General features: G+C 66.7%; 1 protein-coding gene across 1 annotated transcript in view; it reads right to left on the reverse strand.

Annotated features, from left to right (window-relative positions):
* Positions 1-22,690, reverse strand: part of FMNL3 (formin like 3) — a 48,024-nt gene that overhangs the window by 6,275 nt on the left and 19,059 nt on the right. Inside the window, 19 exon segments of the mRNA XM_078849694.1 lie at positions 1,474-1,632; positions 1,634-1,808; positions 2,078-2,280; positions 4,145-4,269; positions 5,580-5,631; positions 5,633-5,649; positions 5,733-5,985; positions 6,399-6,500; positions 7,000-7,149; positions 7,696-7,806; positions 8,073-8,147; positions 8,513-8,606; positions 9,105-9,181; positions 9,719-9,827; positions 12,988-13,140; positions 14,334-14,417; positions 19,355-19,431; positions 21,045-21,125; positions 21,468-21,551. Coding sequence (XP_078705820.1) covers positions 1,474-1,632; positions 1,634-1,808; positions 2,078-2,280; positions 4,145-4,269; positions 5,580-5,631; positions 5,633-5,649; positions 5,733-5,985; positions 6,399-6,500; positions 7,000-7,149; positions 7,696-7,806; positions 8,073-8,147; positions 8,513-8,606; positions 9,105-9,181; positions 9,719-9,827; positions 12,988-13,140; positions 14,334-14,417; positions 19,355-19,431; positions 21,045-21,125; positions 21,468-21,551 — 2,181 coding nt within the window.

The raw sequence follows: 22,690 nt of genomic DNA on the forward strand, positions 1-22,690 counted from the left end.
ACGCGCTATCTCAGAGTCTCGCCTGCCCAGGGTGCGTCCATCCGTCCCCCCTACAGCCGAGCCGGCAACGTCCCCCCCCCCGTCCCCCCCCGCCCGGGGTGCATCCGTCCGTCCCCCCCCTCGCCTGCCCAGGGTGCGTCCATCCGTCCCCCCTACAGCCGAGCCGGCAACGTCCCCCCCCCGTCCCCCCCCCGCCCGGGGTGCATCCGTCCGTCCCCCCCCTCGCCTGCCCAGGGTGCGTCCATCCGTCCCCCCTACAGCCGAGCCGGCAACGTCCCCCCCCCGTCGTCCCCCCCCGCCCGGGGTGCATCCGTCCGTCCCCCCCCCTCGCCTGCCCAGGGTGCGTCCATCCGTCCCCCCTACAGCCGAGCCGGCAACGTCCCCCCCCGTCCAGGGACGCGCTATCTCAGAGTGTCCGTCCCCCCCCTCGCCTGCCCAGGGTGCGTCCATCCGTCCCCCCTACAGCCGAGCCGGCAACGTCCCCCCCCCCGTGTCCCCCCCGCCCGGGGTGCATCCGTCCGTCCCCCCCCTCGCCTGCCCAGGGTGCGTCCATCCGTCCCCCCTACAGCCGAGCCGGCAACGTCCCCCCCCCGTCTGGGGTGCATCCGTCCGTCCCCCCCCCTCGCCTGCCCAGGGTGCGTCCATCCGTCCCCCCTACAGCCGAGCCGGCAACGTCCCCCCCCCGTCCGGGGTGCATCCGTCCGTCCCCCGCCTCGCCTGCCCAGGGTGCGTCCATCCGTCCCCCCTACAGCCGAGCCGGCAACGTCCCCCCCCCGTCCGGGGTGCATCCGTCCGTCCCCCCCCTCGCCTGCCCAGGGTGCGTCCATCCGTTCCCCCTACAGCCGAGCCGGCAACGTCCCCCCCCCGTCCGGGGTGCATCCGTCCGTCCCCCCCCTCGCCTGCCCAGGGTGCGTCCATCCGTCCCCCCTACAGCCGAGCCGGCAACGTCCCCCCCCCGTCCGGGGTGCATCCGTCCGTCCCCCCCCTCGCCTGCCCAGGGTGCGTCCATCCGTCCCCCCTACAGCCGAGCCGGCAACGTCCCCCCCGTGTCCCCCCCGCCCGGGGTGCATCCGTCCGTCCCCCCCTCGCCTGCCCAGGGTGCGTCCATCCGTCCCCCCTACAGCCGAGCCGGCAACGTCCCCCCCCCCGTCGTCCCCCCCTGCCCGGGTGCATCCGTCCGTCCCCCCTCCTCGCCTGCCTGGGGTGCGTCCATCCGTCCCCCCCCCTCGCCCCCGCCTGGGGCGAGACAGGACAAGGGGATCTGTGTGGAGGGCGGGGAGGGTGAGATCTGTGCGGAGGGGGCTGGAAGGCCTCAGCCCAGCTCCACCCCCGCCCCAGGTCTTTGGGGCCAGCTGGGGGGCGGGAGCACTTGCCCTTAGCGGCACCCCAGGGGGCTGGAGCTAGCAGAGGGTTAACTGGCCCCCAGGACCTGGCTGTCGCTCAGCCGAAGACGAAGGGGCGTCGCCGACGAGCCCAGCCCTGGCCCTCCCACCCCTCGCCTTGGCGGGGCGAGGCCTCGGGCCCCACGGCCAGGTCCCCGGCTCGGGGGCGGGGGCGGGGCGGGGGCCGTACCGGCGTCAGCATCTGCAGGCTCTCGTGGAAGTTGCCCAGGAAGGCCATGATGGCCATGCGCTTGAGCCAGGCGCTCCACCTTGCTGAAGTGCAGCATGAACCGGTCCTCGTCCGCCAGCTCGTCCAGCGGCTTGCGCTCCTTCTCGTACTGCCGCAGCAGCTTCACCTCTGCCTCCGTCGGCAGCACCCGCGTCAGGCACTCCACGAAGTCCACCGGCAGCGTCTGCAGGTCAAACCTGCCGGCCCGGCCGGACCGTCACAGCGCGTGGGGGGCCGGCCCCCGCTGGGCCTCAGCCTGGGGCCGCGAGGCCGGCAGGGGAGCTGCCCTCCCGGAGCCGGCTGCGGGCGGCCATTCACCCTCCCAGTACCCGCTGCAACGCGGCCTGCTCGCCCCCGACGCCGGGGGTTCTGCCCCCCGTCTTCCCAGAGGCCAAGCTCCGGCTGGGGGCACAAAGCAGGGGCTCCCCCCGCCCCGCCCCGCCCCGCCCCGCCCGGGGGCACCTACGTGTGGATGGCCCTGCAGATCTCCTCGGCGCTGCGGCCCGCCTTGCGCAGCGTGATGGCCAGGTTCTTGGCCCGGTTGGCCTCCAGCAGCGTCACCTTGCTGGCCGCCTTGTGCGAGGCCTTGCTCTTGGCGCAGAGCAGCTCCACGGCGGGGCCCTGAGCTTTGGTTTTGAAGAGCTCCTCAAACTCGTCCAGGTCCAGGTCCTGGCGGGGAGAGGAGAGCGCGTCACCCGGTGCCAGGAACCGGGAGCAGCACTGCGGCACTGGCCGCGCGAGCTGCCCGCTCGGCTGGGGGACCCCGCCCAGGAGCTCCCTGGGGGTCCCTGCAGAATGGGGGGCAGCACCCCAGCTAGGGACTGCCCGCCGCCATCCCCGGGGACCCACAGATGGGACCCTCTGCTGCCATCCCCAGGGGCTCCACGGACGGGACCCCCACTAGGGACCGCCCACCGCCATCGCCAGGGGCCCCACGGACGGGACCCCCGCTAAGGACCGCCCACCGCCATCGCCGGGGGCCCCATGGACGGGACCCCCGCTAGGGACCGCCCGCCGCCATCCCCGGGGGCCCCACAGATGGGACCCCCTGCTGCCATCCCCAGGAGCTCCACGGACGGGACCCCCGCTAGGGACCGCCCACCGCCATCGCCAGGGGCCCCACGGACGGGACCCCCGCTAAGGACCGCCCACCGCCATCGCCGGGGGCCCCATGGACGGGACCCCCGCTAGGGACCGCCCGCCGCCATCCCCGGGGGCCCCACAGATGGGACCCCCTGCTGCCATCCCCAGGAGCTCCACGGACGGGACCCCCGCTAGGGACCGCCCACCGCCATCGCCGGGGGCCCCACGGACGGGACCCCCGCTAGGGACCGCCCGCCGCCATCGCCGGGGGCCCCATGGACGGGACCCCCACTAGGGACCGCCCGCCGCCATCCCCGGGGGCCCCACAGATGGGACCCCCTGCTGCCATCCCCAGGAGCTCCACGGACGGGACCCCCGCTAGGGACCGCCCACCGCCATCGCCGGGGGCCCCACGGACGGGACCCCCGCTAGGGACCGCCCGCCACCATCCCCAGGGGCTCCACGGACGGGACCCCCGCTAGGGACCGCCCGCCGCCATCCCCAGGGGCCCCACGGACGGGACCCCCGCTAGGGACCGCCCGCCGCCATCGCCGGGGGCCCCACGGACGGGACCCCCGCTAGGGACCGCCCGCCGCCATCGCCGGGGCCCCACGGACGGGACCCCCGCTAGGGACCGCCCGCCGCCATCGCCGGGGGCCCCACGGACGGGACCCCCGCTAGGGACCGCCCGCCGCCATCGCCGGGGCCCCACGGACGGGACCCCCCGCTAGGGACCGCCCGCCGCCATCGCCGGGGGCCCCACGGACGGGACCCCCGCTAGGGACCGCCCGCCGCCATCGCCGGGGGCCCCACGGACGGGACCCCCGCTAGGGACCGCCCGCCGCCATCGCCGGGGGCCCCACGGACGGGACCCCCGCTAGGGACCGCCCGCCGCCATCGCCGGGGGCCCCACGGACGGGACCCCCGCTAGGGACCGCCCGCCGCCATCGCCGGGGGCCCCACGGACGGGACCCCCGCTAGGGACCGCCCGCCGCCATCGCCGGGGGCCCCACGGACGGACCCCCGCTAGGGACCGCCCGCCGCCATCGCCGGGGGCCCCACGGACGGGACCCCCGCTAGGGACCGCCCGCCGCCATCGCCGGGGGCCCCACGGACGGGACCCCCGCTAGGGACCGCCCGCCGCCATCGCCGGGGGCCCCACGGACGGGACCCCCCGCTAGGGACCGCCCGCCGCCATCGCCGGGGGCCCCACGGACGGGACCCCCGCTAGAGACCGCCCGCCGCCATCGCCGGGGGCCCCACGGACCCCCGCTAGGCTCCCTAGGAAGGACAGGAAGAAGGGGGGGACAGACCCCATTAGGAATCCCACATCGCACTGGGAATGAGCCAGCCCCAGCCCCGCGCACCACTGCCCCCAGGCCGGCAGCTGCCCCGCGCCGTGAGCTCCGCTCCCGCTCCCAGCGGGACGAGGCCCCCGGCCTGCCCCCACCTGCAGGACCCTCTCGTCGTCCAGCTCACTGAAGACGGTGCCATTGATCTGGTTGGGTTTCAGCGCCGTCCAGTTAAAGACGGGCAGGCGGAACTTGGTCTTGATGGGCTTCTTTATCCGGATGGCTGGGACAAGGGGGCAGGAGGGCGTGAAACCGCCTCGCTCGCCCCCAGGGAGCCCCCCAGCCTGGGCAGAGAGGGCCGGAGAGAGGGGCACGGCCCCGGGCGATGTCCCAGCCGCCCCATGCAGCCAGCCACAGACCCGGGCTGGAAGGACCTGCCCACAATCGGCAAATCCCAGGACACCGGGGCCCCTTAGCCCCCGCCCCAAGGGTCAGCGCCCCCGGGCCAAGCCGCTTCTCGTCGAGCTGGGCGCCCGCCGGCTGAACGGGGCAGTGAGTCAGACGCAGGGGGCGCCTCAAGAGCAGGCAGCAGCAGGGGCAGCCCCGGGGGTCCTCGAGGTCCCTCTGCCCCGGGCGGGCACCCCAAGGCCCTCACCGGTTCCGAGGCTGCAAACCCAGCGGCTGGGCGAGGCGGCGGGAATTTGGAGGGAAATTTTCCCGCAACCATAGCCCAGGCCTTGGACATGAGGGGCAGTTCCAGGGAGACACCCCCCCCCGCCTGCCCCACGGGAGACACCCCCACACCCCCTATGGGGGATTCTCCCCCCCTGCCCCATGAGAGACACCCCCACACACCCTGCGGGGGATTCTCCCCTCCCCCCCCCCGCCTGCCCCACGGGAGACACCCCCACACACCCTACGGGGGATTCTCCCCCCCTGCCCCATGAGAGACACCCCCACACACCCTGTGGGGGATTCTCCCCTCCCCCCCCCGCCTGCCCCATGGGAGACACCCCTGTGAGGATGTGACACAGCAGGGAGGGGGGAGTGTTGACCTGGGAATGTGCCCTGGGGAGGGGAGACCTGAGAGCCTGTCACCTGAGCCGGGAGAGGGAGGAGGGGGTGACACCTCTGCCAGGAATGTGGACGGAGACTGCAGCAGGGAACCTGCTGGGGGGGTTTAGTTTCGGTTTGGGGCTGGGGAGAGGAACACAGGGAACCCCAGGGCTGGGGTCTAAGCTCCCTGCTCCCCCAGAAGGACTCAACTGAGGGGTCCTGGGGGTACCCACAAGCTCTGTTTTGGACTGTGTTCCTGTTGTCCAATAAACCTTCTGTTTTACTGGCTGGCTGAGAGTCTCAGTGAATCCCAGGAAGAGGGGTGCAGGGCCTGGACTCCCCCACACTCCGTGACACTCCCAAACACCCCATGGGGGATTCTCCCCCCCGGCCCATGAGAGACCCCCTCCCTGCCTGCACCATGGGAACCCCCCCCCACAGAGGATCCTCCCACCTGCCCCACGGGACACCCCCCCCCGCACTGGCCCCAGGGCCAGCACTCCTCGGGCGCCATCCCCCAACAGGGACGCTTCCTACCTGACAACCCCACGGTGAGGATGACGGAGGGCGAGGCCCCAGGCAGTGGGGGGCGCAGGGGGGCACTTGTCTGTGGGGAGAGAGGGAGAGTCTGAGGCGCTGGCTCCTTGGGGGGACACCTGGCCCCAATCCCCAGGCACGGGCCGAGCTTACCTGGCAGTGGAGGGGCCGGCGGGGGCACAGGGGGCGGGGGAGGCGGGGGTGGGGGGGCTGCCTCCACAGGAGGCAAGACCGGGAGGCGGAGGTCGTAGTCGGGGATGTCCCCTTCGCCCTCCAGGGGCGGGCAGCGGGTCACCCCCGGCTCCCCGGGCTGGCGGGAGCCGCAGTGACGCCGGAAAGCCTCCTCCTTCTCCTTGACGATCCTGCGCAGCGTGTGCACCTGGTGAGTCGCGCTCTCGAAGGTCTCCTGTCCCGGCAGACGGGGGCGGTTAGGGCTGCGTCCCCCCCACGAGCCAGATCCCGGCCCCCACGTCCGGAGCGGGCCTGAGCCGCTGGCCCACGGGCTGCACCCAGCGGACGGAGCCCGGGGCCCAGCTCCCAGAGCTCGGCACGTGGCCGGGAACGCGGCCCTCGGCTACGGAAAGGGGCCGCGCCGAGGGATATTCCCGCAGAGCACGCTCAGTAGCAACCAGGCTCCTGCCAGCCCCCCAGGCAGGGAGACCCCCGGCTCCCCAGTCCACAGGTGGACAGGGGCATGCTGGGAACGGGGCAGGGACGGGAGCACCCTCGGCTCATGGCAGACGAAAGGCTCACGGCCCCATTGCTGAGCCGCTCAGCCGGGGGGCAGGCGGGTTCCCTGGCCCGATCCCTGCCCCACACCTTGACCAGCTCCAGCTCTTTCTCTCGCTGTAACAGCTGCTTCTCCAGTTCCGCCACGCGCATCACGTTCTCGTTCTCCAGGTCCAGCAGCTTCTCCGTCAACTGCCGAGAGAGCAGGAGGCCGCTGTTACCGGGGGCCCAGGGCGCCGTACACCCGGCTGCCGGCTCTGCAGCAGGTTTGGACGCAGCCCCCATCCCCAGCACAATCAGAAGCGAGGCCCCCTCGCCCCCTCCCGCCCCATGGCAGGAGAACTCCTGGGAATCTGCCCCCCCGCGCCCGGGACACTCCTGGGGGAAGTCTGATGTTCCCAGACCCCCAGAGAAGAACCTCTGCAGAATCCCCTCAAGGGTGAGGGCCAAGAGCACCTCACAGCCTAGCCCCGACCCCCGGTGCTGGTTCCAGCCAGACCCATCCGCCCAGGCAGTCCACAGATGCGAACGCCGCTCCGGTGGCTCGTGGGAGTTGGAGCCCTCGGTGCAGCCAGCACCCTGCTGGGAGATGGCATGGAGGCCTGGTGGGGTGCAGAGCCCCGGGTGGGGCCGGACCCCGCATGGCCTGGTGGAGACCCAGCCCCTGGTGCAGACGGGCCGAGACGCCTACGTGGGATACGTGCTCCTCCAGCTCCTCCACTTTCTCCAGCGCCACGTTCTTGGTCTCCGCGTCCTCCAGCAGCCCCCCCACGTCGAAGACGTTGTCCAGGTAGGCCTGGATCTGCACCTGCAGCTTCTCGCTCTCCGTGTGCCGCGACTTCTGCAGGGGAGGGGAACCCAGCGTCAGGGCAGCAGAACACCGTCCGCCCACCCGCCTCCCCTTCCCAGGGGGCACCGGCCCCTCGTAGAGCACCCACTTCTCCCCAGTGGCATGGACCCCTGCCGCAGCTTTCCTCTCGCACCACCCCTGGTGCTGTCGCCCACGCCCATGTCCCAGAGAGGGAAACTGAGGCACGGTGAGGCTGGAGAGGGAGGGCGGCTGCCCTCCATGAGCCTGGGGGAGTCACTTCCCCTCTCTCCGGGCCTAAGGACCCTTCCTCTCCGCATCTGCCTGGAGATTAAACCTCCTGTCCCAGGGCTTAACCCATCCCTGACTACTGGGGGCAGGGGCAGGCCTGGGGCGCAGATCCCCCCCATCTCTGCCTATTGTGCCTCGCTCTAAAGCAGCCGGTGCTGGGCCCCAGAGGGGCTGATGCAGCCTGGCCACGTGTCCATCTCCTCCCCTGACACTGAGCTGCAGCCCCTGAGGTGACCGCGATGCACCTGACGGAGGAGAATCTAGGGTCTTGGTGCTCCCCGGCTCTACCTGCAGGAACTCCTCCAGGCCCAGCTTGGTGAATTCGTACTGCAGGTGCACCCGGAAATTCATGTCCTCAACCGAGTGCACCACGATGTTGATGAACTGCATGCAGGCCACCTGCAAGGGAGAGGGGGCGTCACCGCAGGGAACGCGGGGGCAAGATACCCACACCAGCCGGCCGGCCTTTGGTGGGGGGAGGTCACGGGGTCTGGGATCCAGGCACCAGCCGGCCGGCCTTCGGGGCAGGAGTCATGGGGCCGGGATCCAGGCCTGCCTGACATGGGCAGCTATTCTCCAGTGACTCGGCTGCCAGGCACTTCCTAGAGGCCCCCGGGAGGGCAGCGCTGGCCACGCTCTCCCCAGGTGGGGGCTGGACTGCTCACCATGAAATCGATGCTGCTGTCCTCGTTCCGGAAGTAGTCCATGAGCTTCTCAAAGCGGTGTGTCTCTTTGCAGACCTGCAAGGCGCCCACAGAGGGGTTAACGCCTGGCCCACCCTGATGGCATCCCCGCATGCGCACAGCTCTCCCTAGGCCCTTGTGCCCATCCCCCGGCATCGGGGCATGGTCTGCTCTTCTGTCTGATTAACCCTGGGATCCCTCCGTCCTGCAGCTCCCGGGGCAGCTGCTGTTTGCTGGAACGGGCTGGACAGAGCATCCCTGGGCGTCCCTAGAGATGGGGCTGCCCATCCCCGACAGCCAGGCTGGGTCACCCAGGCCAAGAGCTGGCCCCAGTCTCTGCCCCCACAATGCCCATCCCAGCCCCTGGAGCTGGTGGGGCGTGTGCGGGGAATGGCGCCCCCCTGTGGCAGGGCCGGGCTCACCTCTTTGAAGTTGTCGAAGGCAGCGAGAATGATTTCGTGGCCTCCCCTCACCAGGCAGACAGCCGCCAGCAGCTCCAGCACCAGGGCCTTGGTCCTAGGGGACGACCAACGGGCTCAGTGACTCACCCACCAGGCACAAGCCCTGCCCTGCCAGGGCAGAGCCCAGCCACGATCCTGCTGGCCTGACAGCAGCAGAGTCTGTGCCGGGGACGCCTCTGTCTGCCTGGGCTGACCCTCGGGCTGGGGCCGGGGGACGGTCCCAAAGAGACCAGGCAAGTGCCAGGTTCCCCGCCACCCTGACCTGACAGGGGTCGGGGAGTCCAGTGTCTGCCAGCTGCTGTGGGCACCGTCCCCCGGGGCCTGGACTGAGACTCATCGAACTCATTCCATACTCTGGCCACCCAGCTGCTGCTAAGGGCCTGTCGCTACCAGCCGGGGCTGGATTGGAGCCCAGGAGCTTTCGGCTACGGTCTGTAATCCCCGCGCTCTCCCCCGGCCCAGCCCTGCACAGCTCCTCGCTGAGACAGGCCCAGGAAGGGGACCCAGCGGAGACCCAGGGAGGGGACCCCGATCTGCTGCCACTCTGCCTCACCTGGGGTTCTTGTTATGCAGGCTGAGCGCGATCTCATTGACGGCGTGGGGATGGGACATCACCAGGTTGAATCCGTACTGGGGAGGGAGGGAAAAGCAGAGAGCGGGGCGTTAGCAACAGCAAAGGGTGGCCAGGAACGGGGGTCAGGGGCAGGCAGGGTACACAGCCCCGGCACACAAACACAGCCCCTTTGCTTCCCAGCAGCTCGGGACAGGGTTTCATCCGGAGCAGCCCGTGGGCTCTCACCAGCCATCCGTGCCCACCCCGCTTGCTTGGAGATGTTGATTTTTTTCTCTCCTATAAAATTCCCCGAGTTCACATTTTTTGCACCAGGGGAAACTCAAATCCAGGTGCTACTTGCTTCCCAGTCCCAAATTCAGTAACAGCCAGGCCAGGCAGGAGAGGGTGCCGGAGTCTGGGAGGGCTACGCACCCGCCTGGGGGTCAGGAGGGGAGGTGACCCCATTGCCCCCCTGCAGGGATTCCTGCCCCTCCTCTTGGGGGCAGGTCCAGGGGCTCGACACAGCCCGAGGGCAGGGGCGGTAGCCATTGAGGTGGAAGCACCATGTCCCCCCATCGCCCCCGAGCCTGTGGCAAGCGTCAGGCGCCGGGTACCTGGTAGTTCATGATGGCCCGCAGGCACATGATGCAGACGTGGACGTCGTCCTTCTGGCTCACCAGCCGTGAGTTCTTCAATGCCTTCCTGCTGGGCAAGGTGCTGCAGCTGGCAGAGACAGGGCAGGCTGCGGTCAGCGAGCCCTGGCAGGGGCTGCCTTGCGACCTCCGAGCCGGATGCCGGGGCTGAAACCCGACCGAGCGTCTCCGAACCACTGCCCTGCCTCCCCCAGCCCCGGAGCTGCACCTCGGGCCGGCCTCAGCCCTGCACACTTTGCACGCTCCTTTTGGCCCCAGCTGCGCCAACCCTACTGGTTCTAACCCCCAGCCAGGTGGGGCCCACGCGGCCAGCGAGCCTGAGCCCCACGGGCCACGCCGGGCAGGGAGGACTCTGTGTCCTTCCGCTCCCTCCCCAGATCCCGGCCACACCCACCCCGCCTTGCTGCCCGGCACGGCAGCCCCCGCTCAGACGCAGTCCCAGAGGAGCCAATCCTACCAGCCCGAGGGGACGGGCGCCTCACCCGTCCTGTCCCACGGCAGCCTCCTGCCGAGACCCAGGGAGCTCACCGTCTAGACAGGGGGCGGAGGGGAAACTGAGCCACAGAGCCGGGAAGGGACCAGCCCAAGTCATGCAGCAGGTCGGTGGCTGGGCTGGGAACAGAACCCAGGTGTCCTGTGTCCCAGCGCAATGTCCTGTCCACTAGGCCACACACTCGCCTGTCCCGTTCCCCCACCGCTGCCCCACAGGGACGCCCCCTGCCAACGGGCCCCAGTCCCTGAGTGGTACCAGGGCCATCTCCAGGCTCCGGGGGCAGCAGGGCCAAGGGAAGCTCCCGGAGCCCCATCGGAGGCGCCCAGCCCGCGGGGACGATGTGGGGTGCCACACGGAGCAGGCAGGGCAAGGCACACAGAGGGGGAGGGACAGGACAGCAGGAAGGGCACTTGCTGGTCACACAGGTAGTGCAGGGTCCGTGGAGGGGCAGGACACACTGGGGGGCCGCAGGGCAGATTGGGGGGCGGGGGTGAGCACAGAGGTCTGCCGGTGCCAGAGGGGCTGGGAGCGAGGCAGAGATGCGCCGAGCAGGGGGGATCCCGCAAGAAATATGGATGCGGGTGCAGAGCAAGAGGGAGGTAGGTGGAAAAACGAAAGGGGGAGAAGAGGAAGAAACGTGCATGCCCACACGTGCAAACACCCAGATGCACACATCAACACATGTGAATGACGACCCAGGATGCACACTCCACTTACACACATCTACACACAAACACACACACACCCCATCTGTGCAACGTCCACACCCACGTGCGCGCACCCCCACCCACGTCCGCGCAGCTGAGCAGAGCGGAAAGGCACAGAGCATGGGGGCAGCCCAGGGGGTCGTGTCCTGCAGGCCGTGGGGCCTGGAGCCGGCGGGTACTTACCCAGCGAGAGGTGGGGCAGACACAGCCAGAGGACAGAGAGAGAGAGCACAGGCCAGAGAGACGGGCAGGCAGAGCGAGAGGGAGACGGGCCCTGGAAGCAGAGAGAGGAGGGTGCGTTACTGACCCCCCGGGGCAGGACACGGGGGCTGGCAGCAGAGAAGGGGACAGGCTGGCCCTGGGGAAGCAAGAAGGGAGCATATGTCTTGGAGGGTGGTGGGGGGGCACAGATGGTGCGTAGCGTAGAGCAGAGCAGGCAGATGCAGAGTGCGGGGGGAGCATGGACCCGGGGGGGGTCACGTGCAATAGGGCAGAGCAGAGGGGGGTGTATCAGGCAGGTGGGTACATTCCATGGGGAGGGGGGTATCATAGTGCAGAGTTGGGGGAGGGGGTGATATACCGCAGGGCGCAGAGGGTATGTGTGTAGGTACCATAGGGCGGGGGGGGGGGGGGTACACACCACAGGGCGGGGGAGGGGCGTATACGTACCATAGGGCAGGGGAGGGGTACATACTGTAGGGTGGGGGAGGGTTACACACCATACGCTGGGGGAGGGGTGCATACTGTAGGGCAGGGGGGAGGGGCGTATACGTACCATAGGGCAGAGGTAGGGGTACATACTGTTGGATGGGGGAGGGTACATACCATAGGGCAGGGGAGGGGTGTGACGAAGTGGGACTGTTCTTAATGTTTCCTTTGAATAGTGTGGGGGTGACTCAGTTTCCCCTAGGCAGTTCTTAAGTCTCTAGGGGGTGGGGTAAGGGTGTATGATCATTGCAGAGCCCTAGAGGGCAGGTGTGTGCAGGGGTCTGGACACAGAGAATGGCCGACACCCTGTTTCCCAGACACTGATGGCCTGGGCCCTTCCGCCCTGCAAGGTGAGAGCTAAAGGGTTGGAGAACAAAGGAATCCGGTGACCTCCTGGCCCGGGAAAGAGACAAAGCCCAGAGGAGGAGGGGCTGGAGGGGGAGACAGGTTGGGTCTGGCTGGGGACGAGGAGTGAAGGGCAGACGTGGTTGTCTGGCTCACTGCCCCCCAAAATGGACCCAGCTGAGGGGTCCTGTTCTCTGCACCTACAAGCTCTGTGTTAGACCATGTTCCTGTCGTCTAATAAACCTTCTGTTTTACTGGCTGGCTGAGAGTCACGTCTGACTGCGGAGTTGGGGGGCAGGACCCTCTGGCTTCCCCAGGACCCCGCCTGGGCAGACTCGCTGTGGGAAGCGCACGGAGGGGCAGAGGATGCTGAATGCTCCGAGGTCAGACCCAGGAAGGTGAAGCCGGGTGAGCTGTGTGTCCTGCAGACAGGCTGCTCCCCGAGAGGAGACTCCCCCAGAGTCCTGCCTGGCTTCATGGGGAGCAGTTCCCGAGCATCGTCCAGGGACTCCGTAACAAGGGGTACATACCACAGGCTGGGGGAGGGGTGCATACCGTAGGGCAGGAGGGAGGGGAGTATACGTACCATAAGGCAGAGGTGGGGGTGCATACCGCAGGGCAGGGGAGGGGCTTTACATGTGCCATAGGGCAGAGGTGGGGGTACATACCGCCGGACGGGGGGAGGGGTACATACCGCAGGGCGGTGGAGGGGTACACACTATAGGCTGGGGAAGGGGTGCATACCGTGGGGCGGGGGGAGGGGCTTATATGTACCATAGGGTGAGGGAGGGGTGCATACCGCAGGGCAGGGACATACACGTGCCGTAGGGCAGAGGGGGTACATACCGTAGGGTGGGGGAGGGGTACACACCATAGGCTGGGGGAGGGGTGCATACCGTAGGGCAGGGGGGAGGGGCGTACACGTGCCGTAGGGCAGAGGGGGGTACATACCGCATAGGGCGGGGGAGGGTACGTACCGTAGGGCGGACGGGCGCCCAGAGCGGGCGAGGCTGGTGGCGAAGGGGGCAGACAGGGTTATGGGGTGCTGCAGATCCTCGATGGATCTGCTCCAGGATTTCAGCTTTTCTAGCGCGCCGTCCTCACCGCTTTCCAGACCCTCACAATCAAACCTGGGCGGGAGAGGGACACACGCAGAGGCTTCATGGCAAGCAGCGGAGCAGGGACACCCAGGCTGGCCCGGCTGCCGAAGCTGGGGGTGCGGGAATGGGACTTGCGCGCGCTAGCGAGGGCTGCAAGCGCACTCTGACGCGTTAGCAGCAGGGCCGGCATAGCAGCTCGAGCGCGCTCCTGCTCGCAGCAAGCGCCTCGGCACCAGGGCAGAAGTTCAGGTCTCCTCCAGGGGCTCCTGGTTTCAAACACCTTCCCCGGAGCAGCCAGCCACCCCCAAGGCTCGCAGCAGGCGGGTCTGTGTCAGGAGCCCGGCAAACATCACGGCCTTGTACGCCCGGTGCAGAGCTTGACACGGAAAGCCCGGCCGGTCGAACGCTCTTCTCCGCCCAGCGAGAGACCAGTTCAGCCACGGCCTGGCACATGTATGCAGGCAACTTACACCGGCAGGGTTTGCATGTGAAAATGACGGGGGAAATCACACGGCCAGGGCATGGAATGGCCAACAGTGGGAGGCAAGAGGGTCACAAGGACAATGGAGACTCTCCTCACCCCCGTATTAGCAACAAGTGGTGCTGGGTGCAGGACACTTTGGCCCTATTCCGCCTGCCCTTCGCCGCCGGAGCCAGGGCCCAGAGAAGGGAGAGTGGGCGCACCCACTCCCCTGCCTCGAACACACGCACAAGAGGACGTCTGAAAGGGGCAGCAGCAAAAAGATAAAAGGAAATGCTCTTTCACACCTGGCGCCGTTGGACTGTGGAACTCACCGCCACAGGAAGTCGTTAAGGGCAGGAGCGTATCAAGATTCAGTCTCCTGCTTTGGGGCCCTGGCCAATCTCTAACTCTTAGGGTCAGGATGACACCTCCATGGGGGGCAGATTAGCCCATTTCTGCTGGCCGCGGGGGTCTCACACCTTCCTCTGAAGCACGTGGGCCAGCTGGCCCTGGGCTCTGAGCCAGTCGGGGAATTGCCACGTTCCCAAGACGAGTGAGAATGGGGGCCAGCGGTCAGGCTAGCTGGGATCACGTGGCCTTTACTTGGGAACACGCTGCACCGTGTTGCAGACCAAGCCGGGCGGCACAGGCCGATAGCCGACGGGGTGCCTGCAAACCCGGATCTCACCTGCTCTGCCCAGGGGGGGCGAGGAGTCACAGCTGCCCCCACTTACATCACAGCACACTGCGCGGCACTTACATCACGGCACACTGCGCGAAGGAGAGATACTCCACCAAGACGTCCAGGCCTTTGTTCTCGTCATTGAGAAACTCCCGAACCCACCTGCAGAGCGGAGCAGAGAGCGAGTCACCCCAGGGGTCCGCAAGCTGCAGCGGTGCCTAGCGCCCATGCTGGCCTCCTGCCTCGGGACGAATTTCAGCCACGGTCCGGAGCCCCCCACCAGGCGAGAAGTCAGCGGCACCGTGCCAGGCCAGGAGACCCTAGCTGGGAGGAGTCCTGGGCTGGAAAAGGGACAGGTCCTTGGGGCAGGGACCTTGGGGGCCACTGACAACACCCGGCACCGAGTGATCACACCCAACCCACACCCCAGAGCCAGGGGGAATCAACACCGTGACGCTACCGCGTTGCCAGGACAATAGAGGGTCCATTGACGTCAGCGGGTCTGCGTACGCTGTGGAGCGCGGAGAACAGAAATCAGGGTCTCGCGCCCCCTTTTCCTTCCCGCCCGGGGCACGGCGTGACCTGGCCACGCAGGCGCAGCCATCCCCCGGGCCCCGATTCTCCGCGGTACCTCGGTGACACGCCACCGACGCCAGCCATCACTCCCGATCTACCCCAGCCAGGGGCCCACACGCTGGCAGGGACCGTATGACTGGATTTAGGCCCCCGCCCGGTAGGATTTTCAGATGCAGCTGCGGGCAGCAGCAGGGGCCGAGGCCCCTGTGAAAAGCCGGCCCTTGGTTAGCTTTGTCCTGGGGCAGTTTCCGCTCATGGGCTGAGAGCCCGGCAGAGCCGAGGAATTCAGGGTTAAGCCGCCCTGGGCCCACCCTGTCACAGGCACCCGCTGCGGCCTGTAGATTGCAGCCCCTCCAGGCACCCCCAGCCGCCTGGCTCTTATCTGGCAGAGCCAGAGCTTGTGGCTCCACTCTGGGTTGCACTAGAAAGTGGCTTCCCCACCCCTGCGCCCCCAAAAACGCTCGCAGGCCAATTTCTCCTCCCCTGGCTCAGGGGTTCCTGGGCCAGGAGCTGCATGCTGGGAGCCCTGCCCCGGCGCACACATCCTGGCCGTGCCCGCAATCTGCGTGCGCGTTACCTGATGGGGAGCACGGGCAGGGCTCTTTGGGCAGGGCACGGCCGGCACACGTGTTATTCAGCTGGGGGCACACGCTTGTGCATTGCTGGGGCGGGGCATGTTAGTCGGGTGAATCCACACGTGTTATTCGATCAGGGCACATGCCTGGGTGTTAGTCAGGGGGTGTGCACGTGTGTGTCACTGGGGGGCATGCAGGCACATGTGATGGGGGTGCGCGCACACGCGTGATTGGGGGGTGCGCGCACACGCGTGATTGGGGGTGCGTGCACACGCGTGATTGGGGGTGCGCGCACACGCGTGATTGGGGGTGCGCGCACACGCGTGATTGGGGGTGCGCGCACACGCGTGATTGGGGGTGCGCGCACACGCGTGATTGGGGGGGTGCGCGCACACGCGTGACATTGGGGGCGGGGAGTGACGTTTTCCGAAGTGTGGTGCTGGGGGCGGTGGGATCTGGCCCAAGTCAGACCCCGGCACTGTCTTGGAGCCATTTCCCCTGTGGGGGAGGGGGCAGGCGAGCCCGCCCATTTCCTGCCTGTCTGCGCTCCAGCGCCCCGCCCCCGGCTCGTTTCCTGTCTGAGGCCACGGCTGCTATTTTAGGGCTCTCAGGGGGCTAAAGGGCACCTGGGCTGGCGAAGACGAACCCAGCCGCTGCTGCAGGCTGGGGAGGGGACCCCACGTGGACCTGAGTGGGCGCATGTCCTGGCAGTAGCACATGTCAGCTTGTGTGTGTGCGAGCGTGCACACGTGTCTGCGTGCGAAAGGCCATGTGTGTGCACGTTTGTGCACACGTGTGAGCGTGCCGAGGCAGGGAATGTCTGGACCGCCCTTCTGCATCAAACCTTCCTTCTGCCCCTGGCCTCAGCAGGCCCAGTGCTGGCCCCCGGGCAGGCAGCCTCCTCCGCACCCCCTGGGCCCCTCTCTTCCACCCCCATGGCGGGTCCTGCTCTCCACCTGCTGCCCATGGTGACCCAGGTTCACCTGTGTGGGGGACTCCAGCACCTCTGGTGAACCCAACCCCCTTGCTATATGGATGACACAGGAACTGAGGGGCCCAGAGCAGGGGCCCATCTAGCCTGGTATCCCAGCTCTGGCAGTGGCCAGCACCCGCTGCTTCCAAAGAAGGGGCAAGAAATACTGCAGCAGGGAGTCCTAGGGAGCGGAGAGACTGGACAACGTATGAATTGCCATCTCGTGGAAGGGCTGTGTGGAATCCAGCGGGGTTTCCATGGCTGATGGCATGAACCCTCCAGAGCGGACCACACAGGAGATCCAGGTTTCTCCAACCCCTCAACAGAAACTCCCCAAAGCAGAACAAAAACCCCAGGGTGCTGATGCCTTTAAAAGCCTGAGGCTGCATGGCTCAGGGGAGACTCACAGGGCCACAGAGGAAGAGACGGGGACACTGGGAGGGGGCTGGAGGGGGTTTAGCTGCAGAAGGACCAGCCTACGTCAAAGCGAGCTGACCTGGAGAAAGAGGCTCCATGGTTAAGAGAACAAGCCATCGCTGCTGCAGCAGCAGGACCCTGGCTGCCCCCAGAGGGCTATGACCCCAGATCAAAGAATGCTCCGGAGCGCTGGGGAAACTGAGGCAGGGAACTGCAGGCAGGATTTATTATTTTTGTTTCGATTTTTGTATTTCTCTTGCTGTTCAGTAATGAGCAATGGTGTCAGGATCGTGCGTGTTCTGTGTTATACCTCCCACGTGCCCTTGTAGCGTTAACTGTGGGCCCAGAGCACCGTGTGAAGGAGTGCTGGGAGAGGGTGTGTTCAAGCTGTGAGGGGGACGGGGCAGTTGGACTGCGGGGTCTGAGCTCTCTGGAGAGGGTGCTCGACAGAGGCCACGTGCCTTGGGACCCCGAGCCAGGGGCAGGGCCTAGGCTCAGTCTAGATTCCTGAGGCTTAAAGCCCATGGCCCAGCGCTTGGGGGTGGCCGGGGGGCTCAGCTGGACCTGGGACAGGGTGTTCAGAGGGATCCATGGCCTCACCCCCACGGTGACTGTCCCACCAGCACCCTGTGGCCCCTGTTTCCTGTCTCCCCCCACCCCGCCCAGCCAGGGAGCTGCTGACTCTGTGGCCCTCCCTCCCCAGTGCAGGATGTCAGCTCCGGCCTGAGCATCCGCTGGAAGGAGCGCCTGGCTGTGGCGAACCCGCAGGCCTGGCCAAGGACAGGAACAATCCCAGTTCCTGTGCCAGCTGGTATTTCCCCTCCAGCTGCAGCTGGGCCCGCACGGGTGGGGACGCGCCGTCCGCTGTGCAGACACGGCCCGGGGAACGCTCTGCATGGCCACAGCAGCGGGGGCAGCGTCAGACGGGGTGCGGTCGGGGGGGGGAAGATGCCTGACGGCAGCGTTGTACCCCGGCCCACCCAGGCCCAAGGGAAGCGAGGCCGCAGGGCCGGACGAGCCTGCGGGGTCACTGCCTGCACCCCTCCCTGTGGCACGTACATCAATGTGTTGGCCAAACCGAGCCTCAAAGAGCCAGGGGACAGGCTTATGACTATGGGGTCAGAGCACAGTGCTGGGAGCCCTGGGTTCGAATCCCAGCTCTGCCGTGGGCCGGCTGAAGGACCTTGGGCCAGTCTATTCCTCTCCCTGGGCCTGTTTCCCCATTCATCCTGACACTGAAAGCTTTTGGGAGCAGGGTCTGTCTCTTGCTGAGTGTGTGCACAGCACCAGGCAGCATGGGACCCTGACCTCTAACCCCACCAGCCCCGCTCCTCTTTGGGAGCTGGTTCTGGTCCCACAGACACGATGAGCCCGGATCTGTCCCAGCGCTCCCTGTGCTTCCCTGCACTCACCCCAGCCCTGGCACGAGCCAGCAAACCCCCTCACCATTGGCACACCAGGGCTGGGGAGCATCTGGCTTGGGCAGCCAGGCTCCATATTTATTCCTGTTCTTTGCTTCAGCCTCTGGTTGCCCCCTGCAGCCCCTTCCCTTCCTTTCACTCTTACTCTGTGCCGCATTCCCACCAGTGCATCCTACTTAACCCACCAGGATCCACAGCGCCCTGCTCGTCCCCTGTAACCACCCTCATCGAGTGCTTTTCACCCGGGAGATCGGAGCCATTGGCACAGGAAGGAGAAATAGAATTCTGCCCATTTTACAGAGGGGGGAACTGAGGCCCAGAGCAGGGCAGTGACCTATCCCTAACCATTACCCAAACCCTACCCTAGCCAGCCAGTGGCAGATACAGCAACCGACCCCAGGTCCCCTGGCTCCCAGCCCGGTGCTCTACCCCTCACGCCAGGCTGGCACTAGTCCCACCCCCTGCATCTGCCAACGAGCGCAGCAAATGGTTGCCCTCCCTCCGAGGGAAACTGACAGCACCGGCTTCCAGCACCAGGAGAAACGCTTATTGATTTGCTGAGCGGTTTGCCCCAGAGCTGCGTAGCAGCAGGTGGGCGTGGGGGACCGGGTTCTCGAGCCAGGCCTTGTCTACACGAGACGCAAGGCCTTGCAGATACACCCTGGGTTGGGAGCAACGCTCGAGCTTCCAAGCACAGATGGCAGCAGCTGGTCTCTACAGCCAAGAAGCCTCACCGCAGACGGGGCTTGGGCACAGTCAGGGCCACCTGCGGGGAGACAAAAGGGGCGGTTGGCCCCAGGCCCCCCATTTGAGAGGGCCCCCAAACCGAGTGGCGTAGCAGGCGGGAGGGCAGCGCTGCCATCCCGTACGCCAGGGATCACATCTCGCCTGGCAGAGTGTGGGGCTGCCAGGCCAGAGAATCCCCCAGCAGGCCGCCTGGGGCATCCTGGCCATGGAGAAAAGGGTCTTGGCCGCTATGGAACGATGCCGGAGCTGTAACGAGGGGAGAGCCAGCCATGCAGAGCCTGAATCCGGAGCGTGAGGGACTTGGATGGAGCACGGAGCAGAGCCAAGCCTACTGCTCTGCTGGCTCCAGCTCCGGCCCCGGCCCCAGCCCGGCTGCTCGGTGGCACCTACCCGATGTGGTTGGTCCTCAAGGAGATCTCCAGCTCCCGCAACACTTTGGTCGATTCCTGCACCCTCCGTCTGAACTTCTGACAACAGAGTCCCCCTGTTAGGAACAGCAACCAGCTCCGGGCCCCGAGCCCAGCTCTCCCTCCGCCCCTGGCAGAAACCACCTCCCCGTCTTGACCAGACCCATCGGCAACAGAGCCAGCACCGTGGGCTCTCTGGGGCTGGCATGGCCTGTTCTGCATTTGCAATACAGCCTGCGACGAATAGCTAGAGATCAGACAGCTCCGTTTTACCAGGGGGGCCCAGTTAGTTACATGGGGATAGATTCTCCAGACTGTCCGGGCCAGATTTGCAGGGATTTACCACCCACAGACAGGGTCACATCCCCACCCCACCCAGCAGCCCCCACGGCAGGACTGGTGGAGGGGATGGGATGATGAGACTGCCAACAGGGGCACAGAGCCGATCTGTGACTGCTCGCAGCAACACCCCCAACGGCCAGTGACAGGACTCTAGCTGGGGCGGGCCCCGAGTCCGACAGAGAATTCTCTCCCAGGGGTCTGGCTGGTGGGCACCTGCTTGGGGACTAACTAATCACCAGATTTGGGGCTGTGAAGTAATTTTCCTCGTGTCAGATTGGCAGAGACCCTGAGGGTTTTTCACCTTCCTCAGCTACGTGGGGCACAGGGCACTTGCAGGTTTAGACTAGTGTAAATGGTGGATTCTCTGTAACATGAAGTCTCTTAACTCAGCCAGAGGTTCTGGGTCTATTACAGGAACGGCTGGGTGAAGTGCTGTGGCCTGCGACATGTTGGAGCTCAGACTAGCTGATTACGATGCTCCCTTCTGGCCTCAGAGGCTACGAGATTTTTCCAAAGCACTCAGTGCCCAAGGTTTGAGAAGCTGGCCCCCTTTTTTGATCCCTAAATGCCGCATCGTCAACCCCAAGTGTCCGAGGGTCACAAGCCTGCCCCAATAATCATGTGACCAGCTTATCAATGTTAAGGTTTCTTTTAAAAACAACAAACCCCAGAGTTTTTCCTGTGATTTGCCTTTTGGTTCGTGTGTCTGAGCTTCTCTCTGCAACCCCAGCAGCTAGAAACTTCCTGTGTTTTAAATGAAAGCTGAGATTCCCCCAACTTCACAGGACCCCAGGAGCTGGAGCTTTGGGAAATCCAGGAGAGGCAGCAACACTCTCACTGGAAACTGAGCTCCTTGGAAATTCAGGACACAGGGTGGCATGAGCCAAAGATCTAATTCAGGACTCCCGGAGCGTTCCATCTCTCCATGTAATCGCAAGGTTTGGGTGGCTATTTCTGTAACCACAGACGGTTTGTTCTGGAGGAGGCGCTGCCCAGGGCGGGGGTCGCTCCGTGCTTGCCAGGCGCCCAGGGCGAGTCCAACGAGCACAGCTGCGGTCAGAGCTCAGCGTCGGCGCGACATGCCCATGATGCCACAACAAGCTTGCACTCAGCCTGCGCTGATGGGAAACCCTGGAGCTCTGAGAAACACCCCATGTGGCTGCTGAGCCAGAGCTGGGAGCCAGGACCCCAGAGCAGGCATCTCTTGCACAAGTGCTTCAGCACCCACGAAGCATCCCTGGGTTTGGATTTGTAACAGGAGAGTCTCTATGGCCACAGCTCACGGCCGCCGTGCGAGCCCCGCAGCTCACGGCCGCCGTGCGAGCCCTTACCTTCCTAGTCACGCCGGGGTCCAGGAAGGTCTGCAGTTTCTGGATGTAGGTATGGGGAGGGTTCTTCACCTGGAACCTCTCCTGGAGGGGAGGAAAGAGCCTGACTGCGGGTGTCAGAATGGAGAGGGAGTCGCGGGCATCACCGGTGGGGACGGAGCAAACCCTGCAAGGGGTGCGTGGGACTCTGACTCGCTGCTCCCATTAACCTCCCCCCGGAGAACCCCGACGGCTTCTGTGGCCAGCCCTGAGCACAGAGCAACTCCTGCGTCCGTGTGGACCCAGCCCCAGCGCTGTTCCCGGCCTTTCCCCTGCTGGGCAGCCCCCACTGCTGCAGTCCCAGGTAAGCCCCCTGCCCCCAGCCTTCCGCCCACGCAGACCCCAGAGCTGGGGTTATGGCCCCGCTCCCGCCCCGGGCCCCAGCACCTGGTCGCAGATCAGGTCCCATTTCTTCTCGTTGTCGTACTGACGCAGGAGACGGGCTTTGTCAGGCGGGAGGTTCATGGAGCTCTGCGGAGAGGAGAGAGGAGAGTCGACCTGGGGGGCTGCTGGATCTGAGCCACGCACTCCCGCCCCGTCGGCGGGACAGGCACGAGCCACATGCCCCGGCGTGGACGGCTAGGGCTGGCCCGTTCACTCCCGCAGGCCTGAGCGGGGACCAAGGCAGCCCCAGACACACTGCCGACTGGGAGGGGTTAGCGGCAACGCGCGCTGGGCTGGTGCCAATGCCCCCCAAGCCCCCGGCCCGCCCCGGGCTGGCTCCTGCAAAGCCCATCTGGAAGGCACTTAAATGAAGCAGGGCCGGGTTGAGCACCTGGCCCTCTGGAGACGGGGGGCACCATGCCACTGCTGATCCAGAAGGCCGGAGGTCTTGATCCCCTGGGGCCACTGAAGGTCCCGGGCTGCTAAGTTGTGCTGCCGGCACAGATATCCGGGTCCTGCTCCGGCTACCCCGGTACCCTCAGACGGACCACATCCTCAGTGGGTGCAAATGAGCTCCGGGCCCCTGAGACGCTTGTGGGACTTCACCCATATCCTCCAGCAGAGGATCTGGCCCCGCCCCCTTCTTCTCCCGTCACGCACCCCACATCTTCGGGGCAGAGCCGGGGCGAGAGCCCTGCCCCCTAGCGTGGCCTGCTCTCTCTGGCTCTGGGGGGAAACGGGGGGACGTAGGTTCCCTTCCTCCCACCCCCGCGAGGTCTCATCCGTTGTGGTCAGGGAGCAGAGGGGAAGCAGGTCAGGGCCCGGCTCCTCGCCCTGGGCGAGGGTTTTAACCTAGTGGGGGGGCAGCTCGGATTGCACAGCTGAGCTAAGACATGACTCAGCACACGCAGCTCCCCCGCGCCGGCGAGATGGGAGCACGACCCCACCAGGACCCGCCGACCCTCACGCTGCCCCTTGGGCCGCCCACGCCTGCCGCGGGGGTTCAGTGTCCTGCCCCCCTGCACACCGAGCTGCTCCAGCGGTGAGCAGAGGGCCGACTACCTGCCAGATCCCGCGGCCCAGAGCCTCTGGCTGCATCCCGGCCTCTTGGAAATTCAAGGCGGCTCCGGCCGCACAACGATCCTCTCGTTCCGGGGCGAGGCGCTCTGGCCTCAGTGTCTCCCAGCCACAGCGCTGGCAAGGCCACGAGGCCCATGGCATCCCTG

Source organism: Lepidochelys kempii, chromosome 20, assembly GCF_965140285.1.
Source record: "Lepidochelys kempii isolate rLepKem1 chromosome 20, rLepKem1.hap1, whole genome shotgun sequence".
Taxonomy (NCBI): domain Eukaryota; kingdom Metazoa; phylum Chordata; order Testudines; family Cheloniidae; genus Lepidochelys; species Lepidochelys kempii.